The sequence below is a fragment of the Rattus rattus genome, chromosome 6 (genome assembly GCF_011064425.1).
Source record: "Rattus rattus isolate New Zealand chromosome 6, Rrattus_CSIRO_v1, whole genome shotgun sequence".
Taxonomy (NCBI): Eukaryota; Metazoa; Chordata; class Mammalia; order Rodentia; family Muridae; genus Rattus; species Rattus rattus.
The window spans coordinates 56,331,547-56,352,366 of record NC_046159.1 but is presented as its reverse complement, the minus strand read 5'-3'; the positions used below and the strand labels follow the sequence as shown (position 1 = coordinate 56,352,366).

The 20,820-nt window shown below is 49.4% G+C and overlaps 1 protein-coding gene across 2 annotated transcripts in view; it reads left to right on the top strand.

Annotated features, from left to right (window-relative positions):
* Positions 1-20,820, top strand: part of Aldh1l1 (aldehyde dehydrogenase 1 family member L1) — a 46,683-nt gene that overhangs the window by 13,614 nt on the left and 12,249 nt on the right. For both annotated transcript variants that reach the window (XM_032906111.1, XM_032906112.1), the window contains exons 8-16: positions 1,294-1,419; positions 2,453-2,544; positions 4,681-4,828; positions 5,670-5,789; positions 6,747-6,874; positions 10,705-10,855; positions 12,136-12,206; positions 14,686-14,791; positions 17,828-17,915. In XM_032906111.1, coding sequence (XP_032762002.1) covers positions 1,294-1,419; positions 2,453-2,544; positions 4,681-4,828; positions 5,670-5,789; positions 6,747-6,874; positions 10,705-10,855; positions 12,136-12,206; positions 14,686-14,791; positions 17,828-17,915 — 1,030 coding nt within the window. The remainder of the gene's footprint in view (positions 1-1,293; positions 1,420-2,452; positions 2,545-4,680; positions 4,829-5,669; positions 5,790-6,746; positions 6,875-10,704; positions 10,856-12,135; positions 12,207-14,685; positions 14,792-17,827; positions 17,916-20,820) is intronic.

Below are 20,820 nucleotides of genomic sequence, written 5' to 3'. Positions count from 1 at the left end.
AAAGTCATGAGGTAAAGACTGAGGTTGTCTGGTCCAGGAGTCTCTGAGGATCCATTGACTTTGCCTCTACCCTGCACATGTGCACACAGGTCAGCATTTGCTGTTCTTGTCCTTGGAATAATGTGGAGCCCTCGGCCTCTCTGGTCACAGGTGCTTTCCCATCAGGTGCAGCAAGGAGGGGAGTGTGCAGGAGGCTGCCAGCGGCCAGTTCCTTGCAGCAGCTGGAGGCTGGTTAGCATTCAGGAGGGGTAGGTTTCCCAGGGCCCTGGCTGCCTCTGCCCCTGCAGCCGTACAATCAACAGAGCATAGGGACTTTTGAGAAACACGATTCAGGCTTGTCTGCTGGGTCTAGCTGACTTCTGCTTGCCAAAAGTTCTAGAATATCTTCAAAGGCAACTGGGTTGGTGCTTTAGACACCATGTTCAGCCCTGGTTATGACTCTGTAATATTCTTACATGTACCTCATATTTTGTAATGTATTATATGAGTTACCTGAACCCTGTCTGCTCATGAATAATTGTCTGATAAATGTTAGAAGGTTGGGCAGAGACAAGATAAATGATTCTGGGTGAGCTAGCAGCAGGCTGGTGTGTCTGTTGATAAGGGTGACTCTGCCCCAACTGCACACGCTCCACAAGCTCTGCATGGAGTGCCGACCACAAGGATGCAGATGAGGCTTACTGGCCTCTCCTTGTATCCTTTCCTCTCTCCACCGGAATCTCAGACAGCCGACTGTCCTCCGGATGTTGCCGTGGGCTTCTGGGAGTGATCCCATGACTAACGATCCATCATTGCCTCAGTTGATTTCCACAGTCGTTCTGCAAGCTTTTTATTTCTGATGAGAAGCTGTCCTTTTATTAAGAATAACACCATTATTCAGCAAAAGAAAGCACTTGGCTTGTGGCACTCAGTGGTAAGGGCCTGCTTAACATGAGGGAGGCCCTAGGCGTGTCTCTCTGTCTCTGTCTCTGTCTCTCTGTGTCTCCTTGTCTCTGTCTCTCTCTCTCTGTCTCTCTCATACACACACATGCACTGCACACACACACACATGCACAGCACACACAGAGTCTAGAAAGTAAGCAGCATGCACAGTATGGTGGTGGTGGACAATTAGGATAAAGGATAGGCATGCATTTGTGTGGTTTCTTCCATATGCCTAGGACAGTGTGCCTCGGTTCTGTCGTCTCCTGTGGCTCCCGCTTGCTCTTGGCTGTGAGGATTGGAGGGAAAGTGTGAATTCCCTGCTCAGCTGCCCATCCTGCTCTGGTCCTACTGAGGTTCTCCCTTTTGCAGTTGCTGGTGAAGAACATCCAGCTGGAAGATGGCAAGATGATGCCAGCCTCCCAGTTCTTCAAGGGGTCTGATAGCAGTGACCTGGAGCTGACAGAGGCGGAGTTGGCCACGGCGGAGGCTGTGCGGGTAAGACACACCTTCCGTGGTACCACCCAGTTGGGCAGACTGTACAATGCACATGTGTTTTCTGTGTTCACATTCCCTGGGGTCAGGAATATGCACTGGCCTCAGAGTCAGCATTGCCTCTGTCCTGCATTGGCACTTTCTAAAGTCCCCGGTCCCTTCTTCCTTTATACCTGGGCCCCTGTGATATGGGTCAGTCAAATATGGCTTTTCTAGGGACTCATTCCAAACAGTTAACAAAGGAAGTTTGACTTTGGAGTAGTTAAAGGAGGTGGGGTCTTAACCCCATCACCTGTAATGAGTGTGTGTCTGGAATTGGCCCAGAGAGGGCACAATAACACCCAGGCGGTGACCAGCACAAGCTTCATAAACAGGATCCTTTCCAGCTCCTTCCCTACATGGCCTGTCATTCCCACTCCACCCCTCCCACTGAGCTTCTCACCAGAGAGGTGAAGGGAGGTAAGAACAACCCCAGGCAGTAAGTGCAACAAGAAACAGACTTCTCTAGGAGACAACTTCAGAGAGCAACTTGTTTTATTGGTATCTGTTAGGAGCAACCATCCTACCACAACCACTAGGAGTGCTGGCTGCTGGGCTCTTGGCCCTGGGCTCTCCTCACTTACCCACTAGGCTAGCAGCTATTCTTCAGAGGGCCCGGGTCGGAGGAGAGCTAGCCAGTCAGTGTCTCAGAGCAGACAAGTCCCTAAGGCCCTCACTGTGTCTGGCCTTCACCACCAAGAGCATCCCATGCTGTCACGTGAGTCCTGTGCTGGGAACACCGGAACCCTGACAGCCTCACCAAGGCCAAGAGTGAACCTTTCTGATATCCAGCCATTTTCCACTGCCTTCACTGTACTGGGAGACCAACCACATGACAGGAGAACAACAGACTGGTGTCACTGTGACCAGAGCTGTGGCCCACTCTGGGCCTTAGGGACAGTGCCTTGAAGTCCACAGAGCTGGAGCCCTCAGCTGGCCATGAGAACGGCACTGCGTTTCACCCAGCACCTCTGCCTCTCATGGCCTTGTTTTCCAGAGCTCTTGGATGAGAATCCTGCCCAATGTCCCAGAGGTGGAAGACTCTACAGATTTCTTCAAGTCAGGAGCTGCTTCTGTAGATGTTGTGAGGTAAGTCCAGGGGCAAGGGGGTCTCTTCCAAGTATTCACTGTGGCCCCGTCGAGGCCATCGTTCATGAGGTCAGAAGGGCCCTCCAGCAGATCTAGAAGCTAGGCCTCAATATCTGCCCCCAGGCTGGCCTCTCATCCCGGAAGAGCTGCTAAGGCCTAGCTGTCACTGCTAACCCTTGGCCGATGTTGGCTGCTGCAGATCAGGGAGTGGGGCTCGCATGTAGCGATAAACACCATGACTGAAAGCAGTGTGCGTAGGACAGAGTCTACTTGGCTTACGGATCATATTCCTTCACTGAAGGAAGCCTAAGCAGGAACTCGGGCTGTGTGGGACCGCTGCTGTCCACGGTTTGCTCAGCCTGCTCTCAGGACCATTGCCCAGGGGTGGCACTTACCATGGTGGGCTGGGCGCTCTCCCATCAATTTTTAAACAAGAAAACACTACACGGACTTGCTCCAGGCCAATCTGATAGAGGAATCTTCCCAGTTGAGATTTGTCTTCCCAGACTGTTGGCCGGTTTTCTATTCCTGTGATAAAACGCCATGGTCAGGGCAACTTATAGAAGGGAGGTTTATTTTTTAGATGTATTTCTTATGTCTACAGTGTTCCGCCTGCTGGCACACCTGGCCTCATTGTAGATGGTTATGAACCACCATGTGGTTGCTGGGAATTGAACTCAGGACCTTCGGAAGAGCAGTCAGTGCTCTTAACCTCCGAGCCATCTCTCCAGTCCCAGAATGGAGGTTCATTTTAGGCTTCAGTTCCACAGGGGTGGTAGTCCATGGTGGCCGAACAGAGGGGTGGTGGCAGTAACGGTGGAGAACTCACATCTCAAATCATCAACAGGAAACAGAGAAGGCTCAAAGCCTGCCCCCAGTGACATTCTCCCTTCAACAAGGCCACACTTCCTAGCCCTCCCCAAATAGCTCCCCCAACTGGAGACCAAGTATTCAAAAGTGGGAGACTATTGGGGGTGCATCCCATTCAAACCACTACCAAGTGTAGCTTGTGTCAGCAACTTGACAACAAACAAACACAAAAACTAGCCAACAATCCACCATGCTGGGGAGGGAACCCAAGTCCTAAAGCAAACAGAGTACTCACCCACGCACCTGACCCCACCACACCCACACCACCCTATCCCATCCCATCCCTCCCCCAGCTGCATCCTGTCCCAGGCCTTGTCTTTTTAAGCATTCTTAGGTTTGTCTACCTGGCTCCTTGTTGCTCATGTTCCCCTCCCTGATGGCATAGAGCACTCCACTGGGTTCCTATCTGCCCCATGCTGCTGCTCCAGGAAAGTATCCCTCTGGGCTCAGCCCACTTCTAACTGGGTTCTGTTCTGTTATTGTTCTGTTTTGTGGATGATAAAGTCAAGGGTGTAAATGAGTCAGCCATTTCTTCAGCACTGCTGGTTAGTACCTGGTTAGTACCTGGTTAGTATCTGGTTAGTACCCAATAGAGAGAGAGTTTGAAGCCAGGGCCTTCTGCTTCCGCAACCTGTTCTAGTAAACACTATTTGGGGGTTTCAACCCCACCTTTGATCATTTAGCTCCCCAATAAAAGACACAAACCCTTTATATTTATAATAAGCCTTAGAGCTGGGCAGATATCAACCCTCTGTGCTGCTTTATCTACTTCCTGTCAATAATCCCGAGATAAAACTTGCCCCATCTGGGCTGTTCCTACTCCAACAGGCCAGCCCTCATGGCCATGAACTCACCATCTACCTAGCCCATGGTGACTTCTTCCTTCTCCTTCTCTCCCTCGTAGTCTCTTCCTCTGATGCTATGCCTGGAAACCAACTGAAGCCCTGCCTTCCTCTCTTCTGCCCAGCTACAGGCTGTAGACATCTTTATTCAACCAATAGTTTAAAATTAAGGTGCAAAGTTTGCACAACAAAAACTGCTATGCCTGAGAATTCACTCACCTTGAGGCAACTAGAACTTGGGGTACAGAATTTAGCATTACGATACATAGCAAGTGTCCAAACCGTAGCAACAGCCTGGGCCCCCACCCCAGGCCCAAGCTCACGAGCCCCACTAAGTGATTATTCAGACCACCTCCTCTTACACAGGGTGCACAGGGCCTGCTGAGGCTCTGCCAGGCTCTCCGTCCTTCTTCTCTCCCCCCAGGCTGGTGGAGGAAGTGAAGGAGCTGTGTGACGGGCTGGAGTTAGAAAATGAAGACGTTTACATGGCCACCACCTTTAGGGAGTTCATCCAGCTACTAGTGAGGAAGCTGAGAGGGGAGGACGACGAGAGCGAGTGTGTCATTAACTACGTGAGTGCTGCCCTGGGCCTGTAGATGACGGTGACACCACGGGCATCTGAGCACCAGGAAGCCAGGAGCCTGGCTCTCATCCTCCAGTTTCACCAGCCCCCGATAACCTTTTCTGCAGAAGACAGTGCTGCCCAGTGCACAGAGTGTGAGAAAGTCCTACTTGTCAAAGCTCTGGAGGGGTTAGAGAGAAGCTTCTGTTCCCAGTGAAGAGGGCAGTTGGCCCTGTGTGCTCCCCTTGTGCAAGGGGAGGTGCCAGGGTGACTCTAAATCCATTTACGAGAAAGTTCCTGAGCAGTTTCCTTAAGGGTGGCTGGCCAGTCTGCCATCCGCAGAGAAGGGGGTTCTGGGTACTTTGTTCACCTCATGTTTTGGAACAGCTGGGGAAGTACAGGTGGCCAGGGTGGACTCCAGGTCACCCGTAGGACAGTGGACAAGGAGCCAGTGAACAGATTTCAGGGTTGGCTGGTGTACCTGGGACTGCTGGGTGCGGGGTGAAGTCTATGTAGGAGTGGCAGGCAACATGTCTGGGGGTAAAAGGACCTTGCCACCCATAACAAGCTACCACCAAGAATCCCCCCACCTAGCCCTGTGTCTTCTGAGGATCTGGTAGATTTGGGACTCCAGCCCTGGCATTCGCCCGAGCCTGTGTACTTTGACCCTCCTTACCACTCAGGGCCCCCCCGTCTAGGGGCAGTTCCTGGAACCCTGGCTGTCATGTGGTGACACGTCTGTTTGTGGATTTCTGGGCGTGGCACATTTGTCTGTGAGTCTCAGAACATTCACTTGTCTGTCACGGTGCCTGTGTGTGAGGGCCCCACTGTAACTGAGCCTTCCTTCCCAGGTGGAAAAGGCAGTGAACAAGCTGACTCTCCAAATGCCCTACCAGCTCTTCATAGGCGGCGAGTTCGTGGACGCTGAGGGCTCTAAGACCTACAATACCATCAACCCAACGGATGGAAGTGTGAGCAGGACACAGCCCCCTTCTTTCTGCCCACCTCAACCTTCTCCAGGGACAGTGGCCAGGGTGCTGGGTGTGTGTGCCTTGACTGCAGACAGGCAAGGGCTCCATCCTAGGGCACGGGAGAGGAATAGAGCAGGAGGATGAGGAGAGGGGAGAGAGGGGGCAGGAAGGCACCGAGGAACCAGACTCTGCTTTATTGCTCGAGGCTGCTTAAGATCCATTGCTCCCCTCAACACCACAGCCATCTCCCTTGTATGGAGGCCACCATCAGCAAGTCTTCCTCCAGCAAGTCTGTGTTTGCTAAACATTCTTGACTGTGGCTCTCTCATGCCTTGCCCCATACATGTATGATCACACAGCAGGTCACACATGAGGGTCTCAGAGAAAAGACCCGGCACAAGGATGACCTTCCATCTGCTGGTACCCACTCGGGCCACAGAAAATAGAGAAACGTAAAATGGGCCGTCTGGGGGAAGGTGACAAAGTGAAGTCCAAGGGGCTGGCAGGGTGGGAAGTGCCCTCAAGATGACAACCATGCAAGTGTGACGTGGATAGAGCCAGGGACCTTGGGTGGGAAGGGCAAGGCTGTCCACTGCAGCCTGCAAGGAGACGCTGGTCTCGATTCTCTGCCCAGCCCCTGGGGCCCACAGGACCTGTCAGGAATGGGACTGGGACGTGGGTCCAGCCTTTCTGGCTCAGCTCCCTAAGCTAGTAGATCTCAGCTGCCATTGCAACAGTGCTAGACTGCCCATGTCCCTCACGTTCAGCTACCAATCCCTTCAGGCTCTGTGGGAATGTGAGAGGGATGAGCAGAGACCTCAAGACCCCACCCTTCCTTTGCTGTCTGATTCCTCCCTGTCCACCAGTAACATAACTTTCCCTCGGTGCTGCCTCTGAGTGGCCTCAGGATGAGCCAGGGAGCCAGGGAAGGCTATCATGGTTCTGTCCTTTCCACAGGTCATCTGCCAGGTGTCCCTGGCTCAGGTGAGCGATGTTGACAAGGCGGTGGCAGCAGCAAAGGAGGCCTTCGAGAACGGACTGTGGGGAAAGATAAATGCTCGTGACCGGGGCCGGCTCCTGTACAGGTGAGAATTAGGAATCATCTGCCCCCTTCACCACCTTCAGCTAGGGGCAGGGGCAGAGGCAGGGGCAGGGTGGGACCCCTATAGAGGGCTCCTCTATACCTGGGGTCCCCACAGTGGGAGCGGCCTAGGCACTGCAACATAAGGCTTAGAAAGTTTGGAAAAGCAGGTAAGGTGTTCACAGGTGTCTAGCTGCAACCTTATAGGAAAGGTAGAGGGGTCAGTGAGAAGCTGCAGAGGTGAGGCTGTGCTCCAGAGGGGCCACAGGCTGAGGTGCCAGCAAAGAGGGGGTGTGCGTGGTCCTGCTTGTCACTGCTCAGTCTGGCTGCCAGCCGTAGGAAACTCCCGGTGTCATTTCTTCCTCTTTCAGGATTTTTTTTCCTTTTTTTAATGGATATTTTTTTATTTATTTGCATTTCAAATGTTATCCCCTTTCCCGGTTTCCCATCCATAATCCTCCTATCCCATCCCCCTCTCCTTCTTCCCACCCACCCATCTACCCACCCCTTAATCCCTTAAAGAATTATAAGAAAACACAACCGAACAGGTAAAGGAATTGAACAAAACCATCCAGGATCTAAAAATGGAAATAGAAATAATAAAGAAATCACAAAGGGAGACAACCCTGGAGATAGAAAACCTAGGAAAGAGAGGAGGACTCATATATGCAAGCATCACCAACAGAATATGAGAAATAGAAGAGAGAATCTCAGGGGCAGAAGATACCATAGAAAATATTGACACGACCATCAAAGAAAATGCAAAACACAAAAAGCTCCTAACCCAAAGCATCCAGGAAATCCAGGACACAATGAGAAGACCAAACCTAAGGAAAATAGGTATAGAAGAGAGTGAAGACTCCCAACTTAAAGGGCCAGTAAATACCATCAACAAAATTATAGAAGAAAACTTCCCTAACCTAAAGAAAGAGATGCCCATAAACATACAAGAAGCCTACAGAACTCCAAATAGATTAGACCAGAAAGGAAATTCCTCCAGTCACATAATAGTTAAACACCAAATGCACAAAACAAAGAAAGAATATTAAAAGCAATAAGGAAAAAAGGTCAAGTAACATATAAAGGCAGACCTATCAGAATCACACAAGACTTCTCACCAGAGACTATGAAAGCCAGAAGATCCTGGACAGATGTCATACAGACCCTAAGAGAACACAAATGCCAGCCCAGGCTACTATATCAGGATTTTAAAAAACTATTATAATTATAGTGTGTGGTGTGTGGTGTGTGTGTGTCGTATGTATGTGTGTGATGGGGTGCTGTTCGTGGATTATGTGTGATGTGTAGTGTTATAATTAAAACTGTTATAATTATAGCATCTATGGTGTGTGTGTATGTATGTGTGTGTTAATAGTGTGTGTGTGTTCAGGGTGTGTGTGTTCATGGTGCGTGTATGTATGTGTGATGTGTGTGTGTGGTGTGTGTGGTGTGTGTCTGGTATGTGTGGTATGGTATGTGTATGGTGTGTACTCTCTGTGTAGTGTGTGTGTGTTGATGGTGTGTGTGTGTGTATTGATGGTGTGTGTGTGTGTTGATGGTGTGTGTGTGTGATGTGTATGTGGTATGTATATGGTGTGTGCTCTCTGTGTATTGCGTATGTGTATGTGTGCTGATGGGGTGTGTATGTGTTGATTGTGTGGTGTGTGTGTGTTGTTGATGGTGTGTGTGTGTGTGTTGATGGTGTGTGTGTGTGTATGTGTGTTGATGATGTGTATATGTTAATGGTGTGTATGTATGCTGATGGTGTGTGTGTGTTGATGGTGTGTATGTGTGATGTGTGTGTGGTATGTGTATGGTGTGTACTCTCTGTGTATTGCGTATGTGTATGTGTGCTGATGGGGTGTGTATGTGTTGATCGTGTGTATGTGTTGGTGTGTGTGTGTTGGTGTGTGTGTGTATATGTGTGTTGATGATGTGTGTATGTTAATGGTGTGTATGTATGCTGATGGTGTGTGTGTGCGTGGAAGTTTGAGGACAGCTTTCCTGGGTCAGTTCTCTCCTGCACCTGGGTTCCAGGTATCAAACTCAGGTTGTCAGGCTTGCACAGCAAGGTCTTTTAGCCATTGAGACATCTTTCTAGACCACATCTTCCTCTTAGTAATGTGTTTACAGGAAGGCCTCTCCCTACAGTATAAGCTAAAAGTCTTGGTTTCTGGTTGCTCGACTTTGTGACCAAAGGTTTCAGTTATAGAGGAGCTTAGATGAAATCCTGTGCCTCTAGAGCCTCAGCCACGGTGTGGGGGACACAACAGCCCCTCTTGTAGATGCAAAACATATCTCTCATTTCCAAGGTGGCAAGAACACGCCAGCTAACGGGAGTGCCCATGGCTGGGAAATGCAGGTCCAGATTGCCCCAAATACATGTTCCAACATGAAAGCGGTTCCATACATTTTTTAAAAATTGTGTGTATGTGTGTTAGTGTATGTGCTTATTCATGTGTGACATGTGCCTGGGTAGAAATTAGAGTTCAACCTGAAGTGTTAGCCCCAGTCTTCTGTGTTGTTTGACACAAGGTCTCTTATTTCATAGTTGCATAAGCCAGGCTAGCTGGCCCTCAAGCTTTGGAGCTCTCCTGTTTCTGCCTCCCACCTCACCACAGGCATGCTGGGAGCTTGTCTTGTGTGGTTTCTGGGATCCAGACTCCCTTGGGCCTTAAACTGGAAGCGTATTCCACGAGACGATCTGCTGTCACCTGGTGGCCACTGTGATAGCCCCAGCTAGCCCACCATAACAAAGTCAGGCCTAAGAGGAGATTGACTGTGGAAAACACATCTCCAAGGGTCACTGCTGTGTGTGCCCGTGATGGTTGTGCTCAATCAGGTCAGCTCAGCCGGCCTGAAGAGGGCAGGACAGTCTTTCTGAAGAAGTAGCCACAGAGTGCCCCTGGCTTGGTATAGTGGCCCTGGCAAAGGTCCCCAGGTCAGAGGCCTGGGACACCAGAGTAACAGGCAAGATCAGCAAGGAGTGAGAAGCTGGAGCCCTGAAATGAATTGATATGGGACCTGAGGTCAATCCACCCACACATAGATTATGGCTGTGTCCCAGGTAAAGAGAGAAATGGTGGGGGTGCCCTGCGGTTGTCAGTGACTTTGTCAGGAGAAGCTGAAGCCTGTGCAGACAGAAGCAGGGTGGGGACTGACAGATTCAGACATACATTCGAACTTGAACCCAGGTACCTCTGAAAGACTGAGGTCTGTGCCCTTAGCAGCAGACCCTTCTGTCAGTGAAGGGACACCATTGCTAACTCCAGGCTGCTCACTGCTGCCATCAGAAGCAGACAGGGTAGCCAGATGCTGACGAGCAGATTCATGGTTATCTGAAAAGCACCTTCCCCACACATCTCTCCTACTTACAGGGCTGGGGCCATCTCTTGACCGCCAGACCTCAGCCTCAGGAACTCCTGGACTGAGCTGGCCATAGGGTTGGATGTGCTTTCTCTCTTTGGGGGCTATCCAAAAGCAGGAATAGTATCCAAGGGCAATGGCCTCTCTGCTCTCAGCATCACCAAAAGGCGGGTGAACACCTCTTCAGGAAAACTTCACAAGGACACTGTAAAGTTGTCAAACCATAGGTCTTCCAGGAAGGAAAGGAGAGGAAGGGGCGGGGTCAGAAGATGCCATTCCCACACCCATCCAGGAAGAGAAACCGATCATCTCATCTTACAGATAAGAAGAGTGAGGCCAGCACGTCTTAGTGACAGTTCTGGTCCTGTAGGGCAGAGTCCCCAACTCCATAAGCAATGGCACTGAAAGAGCAGGCAAGACAGTGCCAGGCCTAAGCTGGTTTCCTACCTCTCTCTTGCTGTTGGCCAGGTTGGCGGATGTCATGGAGCAGCACCAGGAAGAGCTAGCCACTATTGAGGCCCTGGATGCAGGTGCCGTCTACACGCTGGCCCTGAAGACGCACGTGGGCATGTCCATCCAGACCTTCCGATACTTCGCTGGCTGGTGTGATAAGATCCAGGTGGGGTGTGGGCTCCCATCTCCCATGGGTGCATTCACATGCGTGCAGTGGGCTCCTGGGGAGGAGACTTGAAAGGTGGTGCCCTGCCAGGCACACTGCCCAACAGCTACCGCAGCAGTGGTTAAAACATTGGCAAATCAAGGCTCTGCAGGTGGGAGTCCAGCAGGGTTGGTGCCATGGTCTCACAAGCCAGTCAGGTTTCTGTCACAATAAGAAATAGCGAGAGAGTCAACTTGTAGGATGAGTGGGTATAGTTTGGCTCATGGTTTGGATGATCCCGTGTACAACCTGTTGACTCCACTGTGCTTGAGTCTGTGGACGTACATCACAAGAGGGAGTGACACGTCAGCAGGTGAGTCTTATGTACAAGGAGACTGGAGTTTGAGCAGCCCCTTGAGCTGAAGCACACTCCCAAGACCGCCACCACCCTCCTCTTAAGAATCCTGCTACCTCCCAGCAATGCCCCTCTGGATAACAAGCCATTAGCATGTAGGCCTTTTGGGGGAACACTCAAAACCCAACCATGACAAATGCATTCGACAGGTGGGCCTTATCCTGAGGCTCTGAGGTGGACCTGTTGCCAGGACCATTGAGGTGTTGCTGAAATCCATTCTGGTGGTTTCAGGGCATGTGTCTGTGTTGGCTACAGGCAAGGACCTCTCTCCATGATTCTCACAAGGCCTCCAGTATCAAATGACATCTAGGCCTGTGTAAGGTCCTTCCCACCTCCTAAGGTGCCCTGTGAGAAGGTGGATGTTGCACATACCCTGCCTTGGGATCAAGCACTCCCATCTTGGAAGGTTCCCCAGGGAGAGGAAGGCTCAAGGCTCCTCATCTCCCCACCAGGGGCTGAGAACTATGGAGCAGTGATGGCCATGTGAGAGGTGGGCTGCCATCGCCACCCCCATTCTGCTTCCTCATGGCTTCCCTGGAGCCATCTCTTCCTGGGCTCCCTGGGCCTCCCAAGCACTAATGGCTCTAGGGGCAGCATGGTCTCCTTTCGGAGCCTCCTCATCTTTTCTTTGCCCAGATATCAGGACTAGCCTCCTGTCCAAGGACTATGCCTGAAATGGAACTGTTGCTTTGCTCATCTAACCTGATACCTCTGAGGTCCTCCCATGTCCCTGTCAAGTGTAAGCTGGCAGCTTTGGCCTCCTACCCAGCTCGTCATGTGACAATCACTACCTAAAGAACCTGTTTCTCCCAGGTCTACAGGGACTGGCTGACCAAGGATGGGAACACCCCACCCTACCCTGGTGACACTGCTATGCTTCTTCTAGGGTGCCACCATCCCCATCAACCAGGCTAGACCCAACCGCAACCTGACCTTGACCAAGAAGGAACCGGTTGGGTGAGTGACAAGGCACAGGTGTGCTGGCGTGGTCTGGGATACCATATGCCAGCCTGCAGCTTGTAGCATCCTCTGCATAAATCCATGGAGGCTACGCTATTCAGATCTAAAGTACCTGCTCTGTCCAGCACTGCTGTGGTCACTGTGTCATTATTTAAATGCACAGTAACTGTCAGTCAGAGCCGTGACAGTAAAGGGGGAGAGGGGGATTTCCAGAATGATCGTGAAGCAGCTATGTCCGTGCAAATGAGTCTGTCAGCCAGAGGAGTGAGCCAGCAGAATGTAGCTGTAATTAAAAGACCAGGTGGAGCCTCCACCATCAGAGGCTCCGTAGCCAGATGGCCACCTGCACGCTGGGGAGACAGCCACTCAGTCTGAGAAGCTGCAAGGCTTAGAACAAGAGCGGCACATGGCACAGCCCATTCCAAGGCCGAAGGCCTGGAATCTCCCTGGAGAGGCCCTGGTGTGCGGGACTCTGGGTTCCAAGGCTGAAGAGTCTGGAGTCTGATGTCACGGGTGGAACTGATGAAGAATGGAGCATGGCTCTCTGTCTGTGTTCTGCTGATTGCTCCATCCAGGCCCCCAGCCTAGTGGATGCTGCCACCCACATTCAAGGAGCGGCTTCCCTACTCAGTTCCCAGATACTCCTGAAAGTTAGAGCCAAGGTTAACCATGGTGACAGTGCAGGGCAGAGCTCAGTAGGGGAAGTTCGAAGGCAGGCTGTGGGGGAAACCTGGTCACCTCATCTTGCCCACAAAGGGCCTAAGGGCGCAGCGGAAAAGAGAAAGCATGCTGGGATGGATATCTTGTGCATAAGCATTCGGAATCCTGTGTCACGGACATGGCAAATCCCTCGCAGGCGTATGGGGGACTTAGGAGCTTGCATACGGCCTACAGGAGCAGGAGCTCCATCAGAAACACTTACACTGCCATGGTCTTAACATATTCTTCTGAAGCCCCTTAATGGGAGAGGGAGGGAGGGAGGGAGGGGAGGGAGGGAGGGAGGGAGGGAGGAGGGAGGAGGAGGGAGGAGGATTCAGACACTGTAGGGCAGCTGGCATCATGGGTAAACCAAAGGCAAGAGGCCTCCTACCAAGAGTGGCCACTAAGAATTGCATGACCTGCATGGCTCGGTTTGACCTAACTGGAGTATCAGGGAACGAAGAAATGGCAACAGATGTACAGATACGCTGGGATGGGGTGAGCCTTGTGCTCTGATGGACACATGCCAACGGCAAACCAGTGTATTTATTTCATTCACCTGGATCACTAGATACAGCTGAATAGGGGGGCGGGTTTAGCTAATCTCAGTGGGGGTGGGGTCTCTGTAGGGGAGCAGCCTCTGGCTGGAAATATCCTAGAGGAGGAAGCTGTAGTTGAGATTAGTGCATGCACTGTCACATCTACACACAAATAAGGGGGACGCTTTGCCATTTCTATGGGTCTGAGGCACATGGCCACTTGGCTCCGTCGCTCCGGGCCTGCGGCTGGACCGCAGCATGGCAGAAGCACTGGCACAGGAGGCTGCTCACCTCCTGGTAGCCATAAACCCTTCAACACATGGGGACACGTGCAGTCCAAGTTTGCATGGAGGATGCGAGCTAGTTGGCTGGTGGCTGCTGACAGCCTTTGGCATTTCCTACAGAACTGTCACCCTGACCTCTGTCTCATGGCCATGTCCCATTTCCTTTGGAGATGTGGGTTTGGAGAGGGGACACAATTTGCCCTATAGCAAGAGGACTATTCTGACATTTTCCTTCTTTGGCTCTCCTAAAACCCTTTGGCCAGCATCCAGCAGCTTCAGGCTCTGCTCTGTGCTACCCACCGAGACCCTCTATTATACTGGGTGTATGTTAGACCAGCCTCCTAACCCCCAGTGTGTTCTAATCCCCAGGGTGATGCACGAGCTCTCAATTGGCCTTTTTCTATGCAGGGACTGGCTAACATTTACCATGCCTCCCTTGAGATGCCTCACAGCCATCCTGTCCACTGGCCTCTCTGCATGTGCTCTCTCAATACCTGGGCCCAACTAAGAAACCTCCCTTCTGGTCCCCTGATGGTCATGATGGTGACACAGGAGCTGAGAGAGGCAGAGCCACACAGGATTAGGCTCCAGCCTGCATACCTGTGCCCACGCACCCCGAGTCTATGCTACCACTGGTCTGTGTGAGACTCCCACACACAGCCAGATGTTCCTGAGGATGACTGACCTCGCCAGGCCTCCACACCAGTGTCTGCTCACTGTACCCACCCTTACTTCTCTTCCTCCATGGACAGCTCCCCTCAGACACTGACCTCCATCCCCGCCAGTCTGTACTGCAGCATCAGAGGCATGGGCTGCCTCAGCAGGACCATGGTCTTTCCTGGAAAGCCTAGCTTTGACAGTAGCAGCCAGTCCTGGGTGAGGGGCTGGAGTTGACAGGTCCACTCTGGTCAGCCTAGCTGAGAAGGGACAAAGGCCCTCTGCTTTTGTCTGCAGGGTCTGTGGCATTGTCATCCCCTGGAACTATCCCTTAATGATGCTATCCTGGAAGACTGCAGCCTGCCTGGCGGCCGGGAACACCGTGGTGATCAAGCCTGCCCAGGTGAGTGCACACTCTGTGGACCAGGCTGTGTCTCATGAAGGGAATGGGGAACCTACTGTCAGAAGACAAAGGTCTGTTTGCCCACACCACACACTCATGTCTCTTACCATGAGAGAGACACATGAGGAGGATGCGAGCTAGTTGGCTGGGAAGGCTGTCTTGCTCCCAGTAATGGAGACCTGGAGAGTGTTGGCATATGCCACCACTCAGTGGGCAGAGGACAAGGTTTCTACTGCCATTCCAGATCCACACCCTGGACCTTGTTTTCTGTCCCCATACTCAGGGCAGGCCAGTGATGTCAGTAAACTTGGTTCCTTGTTTCTCATCTGGTTTCAGATACCAGAAGTCCTAGAACAGTGGTTCTCAAACTGTGGGTCAAGGGTCCTTTAATAGTTGAGCAACCCTTTCACAAGGGTCTCATACCAGATATCCTGCATATCAGATATTTACATTATGATTCATAACAGTAGCAAAATTATAGTTATGAAGTAGTAACGAAAATAATTTTATGGCTGGGCATCACCGAAACATGAGGGACTGTATTAAAGGGCCGCAGCATTAGGAAGGTTGAGAACCATTGCCCTAGGAGGAGATAATTTGGTAACAAGATTTAGGAACCTTTCAGCCATCAGCAAGGACCTACAGGTGGTAAGAGAGTAGAGGGGCCACAGGTGACCTCCCAGGGGCACTGACTGACACCACTGCCAGCCTCAGGCTCATGTGTGCATGGATCACCATTCAGCCACTGTTTGCCTCTTGCACAGGAGGAACTGGGCACAAGGTACCATCTTTAGAGTGGCAGTCACCCCAGAGGCACCTCTCTGGGGGTCTTTGAAGCCGGTTAGTCTGGAGGGCAGCAGCACAAAACCCAATGAGGATTCTAGACTGTGCCAGAGTCACTCTCCTTCAACATGCTGACACTTCCCCCCCCCCTATTCCTCAAACTAAATACAGAATTAGAACAGCAATTGAACAGTTAAATTTTCCATTTGTATTTTATTTCTGGAAATACATTTTCATAGTGATTTGTTTAAAAAGATTGCAATTGGGTCAGAATAACTGATCTAATAAACTTGTTTCTGAAAATAAAACACCAGAAAAGGGGGGTTGGGCTGAGAGGTGGAGTAGCAGTTAGGAAGTTTACTGCTGTTCAGGGGTCCTGAGTTCCCAACACCTACCTCAAGCTGCTGCCAATTGTCTACAGTTCCAGATACACATAAACACACCACACACACACATACATACCACACACACACAACACACACACACACACACACCCAAACATGTACACACACAAATACATACAAACACACATATCTACACACAGAAACATACACACAGATACACACACAAACACATGCACAGACACACACACATACATACACAAAACACACACACACACCAAACACACACACCAAACACACACACAAACATGTACACACACAAATGCATAAAAGTATACATACCTACACACAGAAACATACACAAACACAGATACACACAAAACACATGCACATGCACACACACACACACACACACACACACACACACACACACACACACTCCAGCTTGAGTAAGCTCCCACCTAGATCTTTCTATTTCTTCTCTCCTTTTCTTTCTTTTTTTTAAGAGGGTCTCCTTTGCCCAAGACTGGCTCCTACTTGCTATGCTGTTGAGAAAGATCTTTAGCTCCTCTCCCCAGCTGCTGAGTGCTGCGATTCCAGGCAACACCCGGTTTATTCTGTACTGAGGATGGAGCCCAGGGCTACAGGCACCCTAGGCCAGGGCTCCCCTAATCCTCCCCACACACATAGGCCAGATTCCCAGAACTGCCTTACCTTGTTTTTTCCCAAGTTAATTGTTTATTATTTTATTTATTATTATTATTATTATTATTATTATTATTATTATTATTATTATTATATGTATTTATATTATTTTTATTTACTTTTGGTGTTTTGAGACAGGCTCACCCTGGCTGTCCTGAAGTCACTAACATTCAAAACATTATCAGTTTGCATGCCCCAGCTTATTTAAGCTTGACAAAAGTCCTCTGAGGTGGACCTTGACTTCCTGCCAAGTAGGTGCTGCTGGAGGCTCATGGTCATTGTTTTGACTCAGGTCACCCTTGTCCTTCAGAAAGTGTCCTAAGAAAGGCCACTGACAAGGACTGAGGCCCCAGAATCACAGACAGACACTGTGGGGTATGAAATGACCTAACCTTGACTGGAAGAAACCACTGACCCAGCACTTTATAGGAGCAAGGAGAGGGGGTGGTTGGGAACTGGAAGGGCTGCAAAGAGGCCTCCCTTTGGTTTCCAGAAATGGAGCAGTACTCAGAGTTACACATAGGCGTGGATAACTGGTCTCTGGAGCCCTTGTGCTCAGTACAGTTCCACCAGAGGCCTCTTCTATAGGCGGATACCTGCAATTTTCTGAGCTGAAGTTGGTCTCATGCTTAGGGACTACTGAGGGTCCTCTGGTTGGGAGAGCGGAGTCATTGTGGATGGACCTGCTAGCCAGTCCCATTGAACACTGCTGCTTCAGTGCTAAATTCAAACACATTGAGTAGATATGAGCATGGGGTGGAAAGAGATCCAGAACTGGCTGAGGAGCACCACACCAGTAGGAGTTCCATGATATAAAATAGATATTTATGATTCATAACAGTAGCAAAATTACAGTTATGAAGTAGTAAGGAAAGTAAGGCATTACTTTAAGTAATTACAGTTATGAAGTAGTAAGGCATCACTAAAACATGAGGAACTGTTTACAAGCTCTCCCTGTACTGTGTGCTAGAGTCACGCTTACAAGACCTCCTTCCCCCTGAGAGATGCCGGGGATGCTAGCTGTGTGGTCAGTGCCTATTGTTGGCCATGAACATGGCCTTTCTGCTGCACCAGGCACTGCTGCCCCTTCCTGCTTCAGAAAGCTGGTTTCTTGGGGGCACAAAGAGAGAAGGCTACCAAGGGAGGTCTAGCTGCACTCTGCTTCCAAATTCTCCACACTCAGACTCCTGCCCTGCTCTTCATTCAGGTGACCCCACTCACAGCCTTGAAGTTTGCCGAGCTGACACTGAAGGCTGGCATTCCCAAGGGTGTGGTCAACATCCTCCCAGGATCTGGTAAGGACGGGGTGAGGAAAGGGCTGGGGCTCAGAGCATCCAGGTACACACATGGCCCGAGCAGTGTGGGAAGGGCAGTGCCTATGACCAGCCTGTGGTGGAGGAGGCCACACCCTGGAGAGACACAGAGCCTTTGAAGGGTCATGACATTCAGATAACTCCTTGGATGCTTTCTGTTTTGTGTATGAGTGTTTACCTGCATGTATGTTATGCAACATGTGTGTGCAGTGCCTGTAGAGGCCCAGAGAGAGTGTTGGATCCCTTACAACTGGAGTTACAGATCATTGTAAGCCATCACATAGGTACTAGGAATCAAAGCGATGTCTTCTGAAAAACAGCAAGTATTCCTAATTGCTGAACTATGTCTCTGGGCCTGTTCTTTGCTTTTTAATAGATGACTTAATCCATTTATATTTAGCGTTGTTTTGCTGTAATTGGATTGGTCATTTTACCTTTACTTTCTGTCTTCTGTCAATCTATCTTTTACTGATTTATTGAATGGGGTGATATTTTAATTTTTAAATATGGAATCTTGCTGTGTTACTAAAGGTGGTCTCAAACTCCCAGACTTAAGTGACCCTCCTGCCTTAGTCTCTTGAATACTGGAACTATAGATTTAAGCCATTTTACCTATCTGACATTTTAGCTTTTAATAATGATTTTGTGTGTGTATGTGTGTGTGTACATGCATATAATTACATATACACATACGTGTATGTGTTAAACTTTTTTAAGACTTTTTAAAAAAAATATTAAGACTTTCTTATTTATTTTATAAGGTCTCACTATGTAGTCCTGGCTGGCTTAGAACTCACTAGTTAGCAGCTCTCTAGCCTGTCACATGTTTTTCACTCTTCTTAGCATCTTCTCTAGGACTTATCATTTACTCCTTAACTTGTGAAAATCTACTTTACACTGACCCTGGGCAAACAGAAATGTTGCTTTATGTACCTGGGGACCTCCTTTTGTGCTGTTACCTTTTGCGTATACACATATGTATCCTCAGTGCAATTACGTGGCAACTAGTGTAGCTACTGATGTTACTTTGTATCATTTCCTGTCTGCTAATGAAGCTGGAAGGGGGCCTATCTTCAGCAGTTCTTATCTGTCCCCTCTTTCCAGGTCTCATGGTGGATCTGAGTCTCTGTCTGCCACCTCCTTTCTCTGGTTTGCTCCTCTCCTCTGTTATTGGTGCCCAAGCTGTCACATTTCTGCCTGTTTTAGGTACAGCAAAGAAACTGTAGAGTGGCTTTAGATGGTTACTTTTGAAATGAAGTGTGTGTCACATTGCTTGAGTAGCCATATTCTTGGTTCTTGACCCCCTACCCCTGACTACTGTCAGATACTGATTCCAGATCGCTTGCTTTCATCTCTGAGAGCTTCCTTCAATATTTCTTCTACTTGCCACGAATCTCTTATCTCTGCAGTGATGTCCTTAATTTCCTCCATTTTTTGAAGACCTAGATGGCTTTGCTATGTGTGAAACTGCTTTTTGCTCTATTTTCAGTATGTTGCCCCATGTGCCATCCCATACTGTCCCCATGTGCTGTCCCTATGTCACCCCACTTGCCTTCCTGGGTCACCCCATGTGCCTTTATTCCCACATCATGTGCCTTCTGGCCTCTGGTTTCTGATGAGACATCTGCTGTTGGTCTGGTTGGAGCTCCTGTGTATCTGACAGGTCATTCCTCTCTCACTGCTTTCCTCTGCATTTCTGCCCCATGCGTCAGTGTGTGGGTTTCCACTGTGTCCTTTATTATTAGAAACTCTTCCAGTGTCTTAGATGAGAAGATTAGTGTTGTTCTCACATTTTTGCCATCTTCAGCACGGTTGGTTGCCCCTTTCCCTTTCCTCTCCTCTAGGTGCCCCTATGACATGTGTATTACTGCAGCCCGAAGTGTCCTGGTTGCCCCAGAGGCTCTGACCACTTTTTCAACCCTTTTGCCCTCTGCTCGATGGTTCTTCTATAAATTCATATCTGATGTTGAGTCCTTTGCTTTAGTTTTAAAATGTTCTGCTGGCTTCTCTCATGTGCTCTGTTCTATTAACCACCAGCCCTTCCTTTGTGAAGCACCTCGGTTGTTTCTTAACTTGGCCTTTTCTTTCTTTCTCTTTTTTCTTTTCTTCTTTTCTTTTTTTCTAAAACTGAGCATTTTAAGCAATATATTTTGTAGCAACCTTGAATACTGTTTCCCCTCCCTTTTCAAAGCCTTTTTCTCTGCTTGTCTGTTTAGTGACTTCATTAGATACTTTCAATGAAATCTCTTTCCCCAAAGTCTGTAGCTTTATAATCATTTCTCTGAGGACTGAGCTGGAGCCTGGTAGCCACAGCCATCTGCCAGGACAGCAGTCTCAGCAAGGTTCACTTGACTGGATTCTCTGGCTGCAATTAATCCTTCTGTCTCTGTCAATGTCACTTAGCTGTTTATCATCATCATCATCAATATATATGTATGTACATACATATGTATATGTACATATATGTGTGTATACAAATATGTGCTTTTATATGCTTATATATATGTATATGGGTTTTTCTGCATGTATGTTGGTATACCCTTGCATACTTGGTACCCAAGGAGGCCAGAGGAGGGCATCAGATCCACTAGACCTGGAGTTACAGATGGTTGTGAGCCACCATGTGGGTGCTGGGAATCAAACCTGGGTCAGCCAGTGTTCTTAACCACTGATTATTTCTCTAGCCCCATGACATTCTACCACTTCAAGTCCTTTGAATGTATAATTTTTTAAAAGATTTAGTTTATTATTTATTAATAAACTAAATTTATTATTATGTGTGAGAGGGTATACGCATGTGAGTAAAGGTTCCCATGGAGGCCAGCAGCTTTGTACTCCCCTGAAGCTGGAGTTACAGACTGTTGTGAGATACCCAGATGGATGCTTG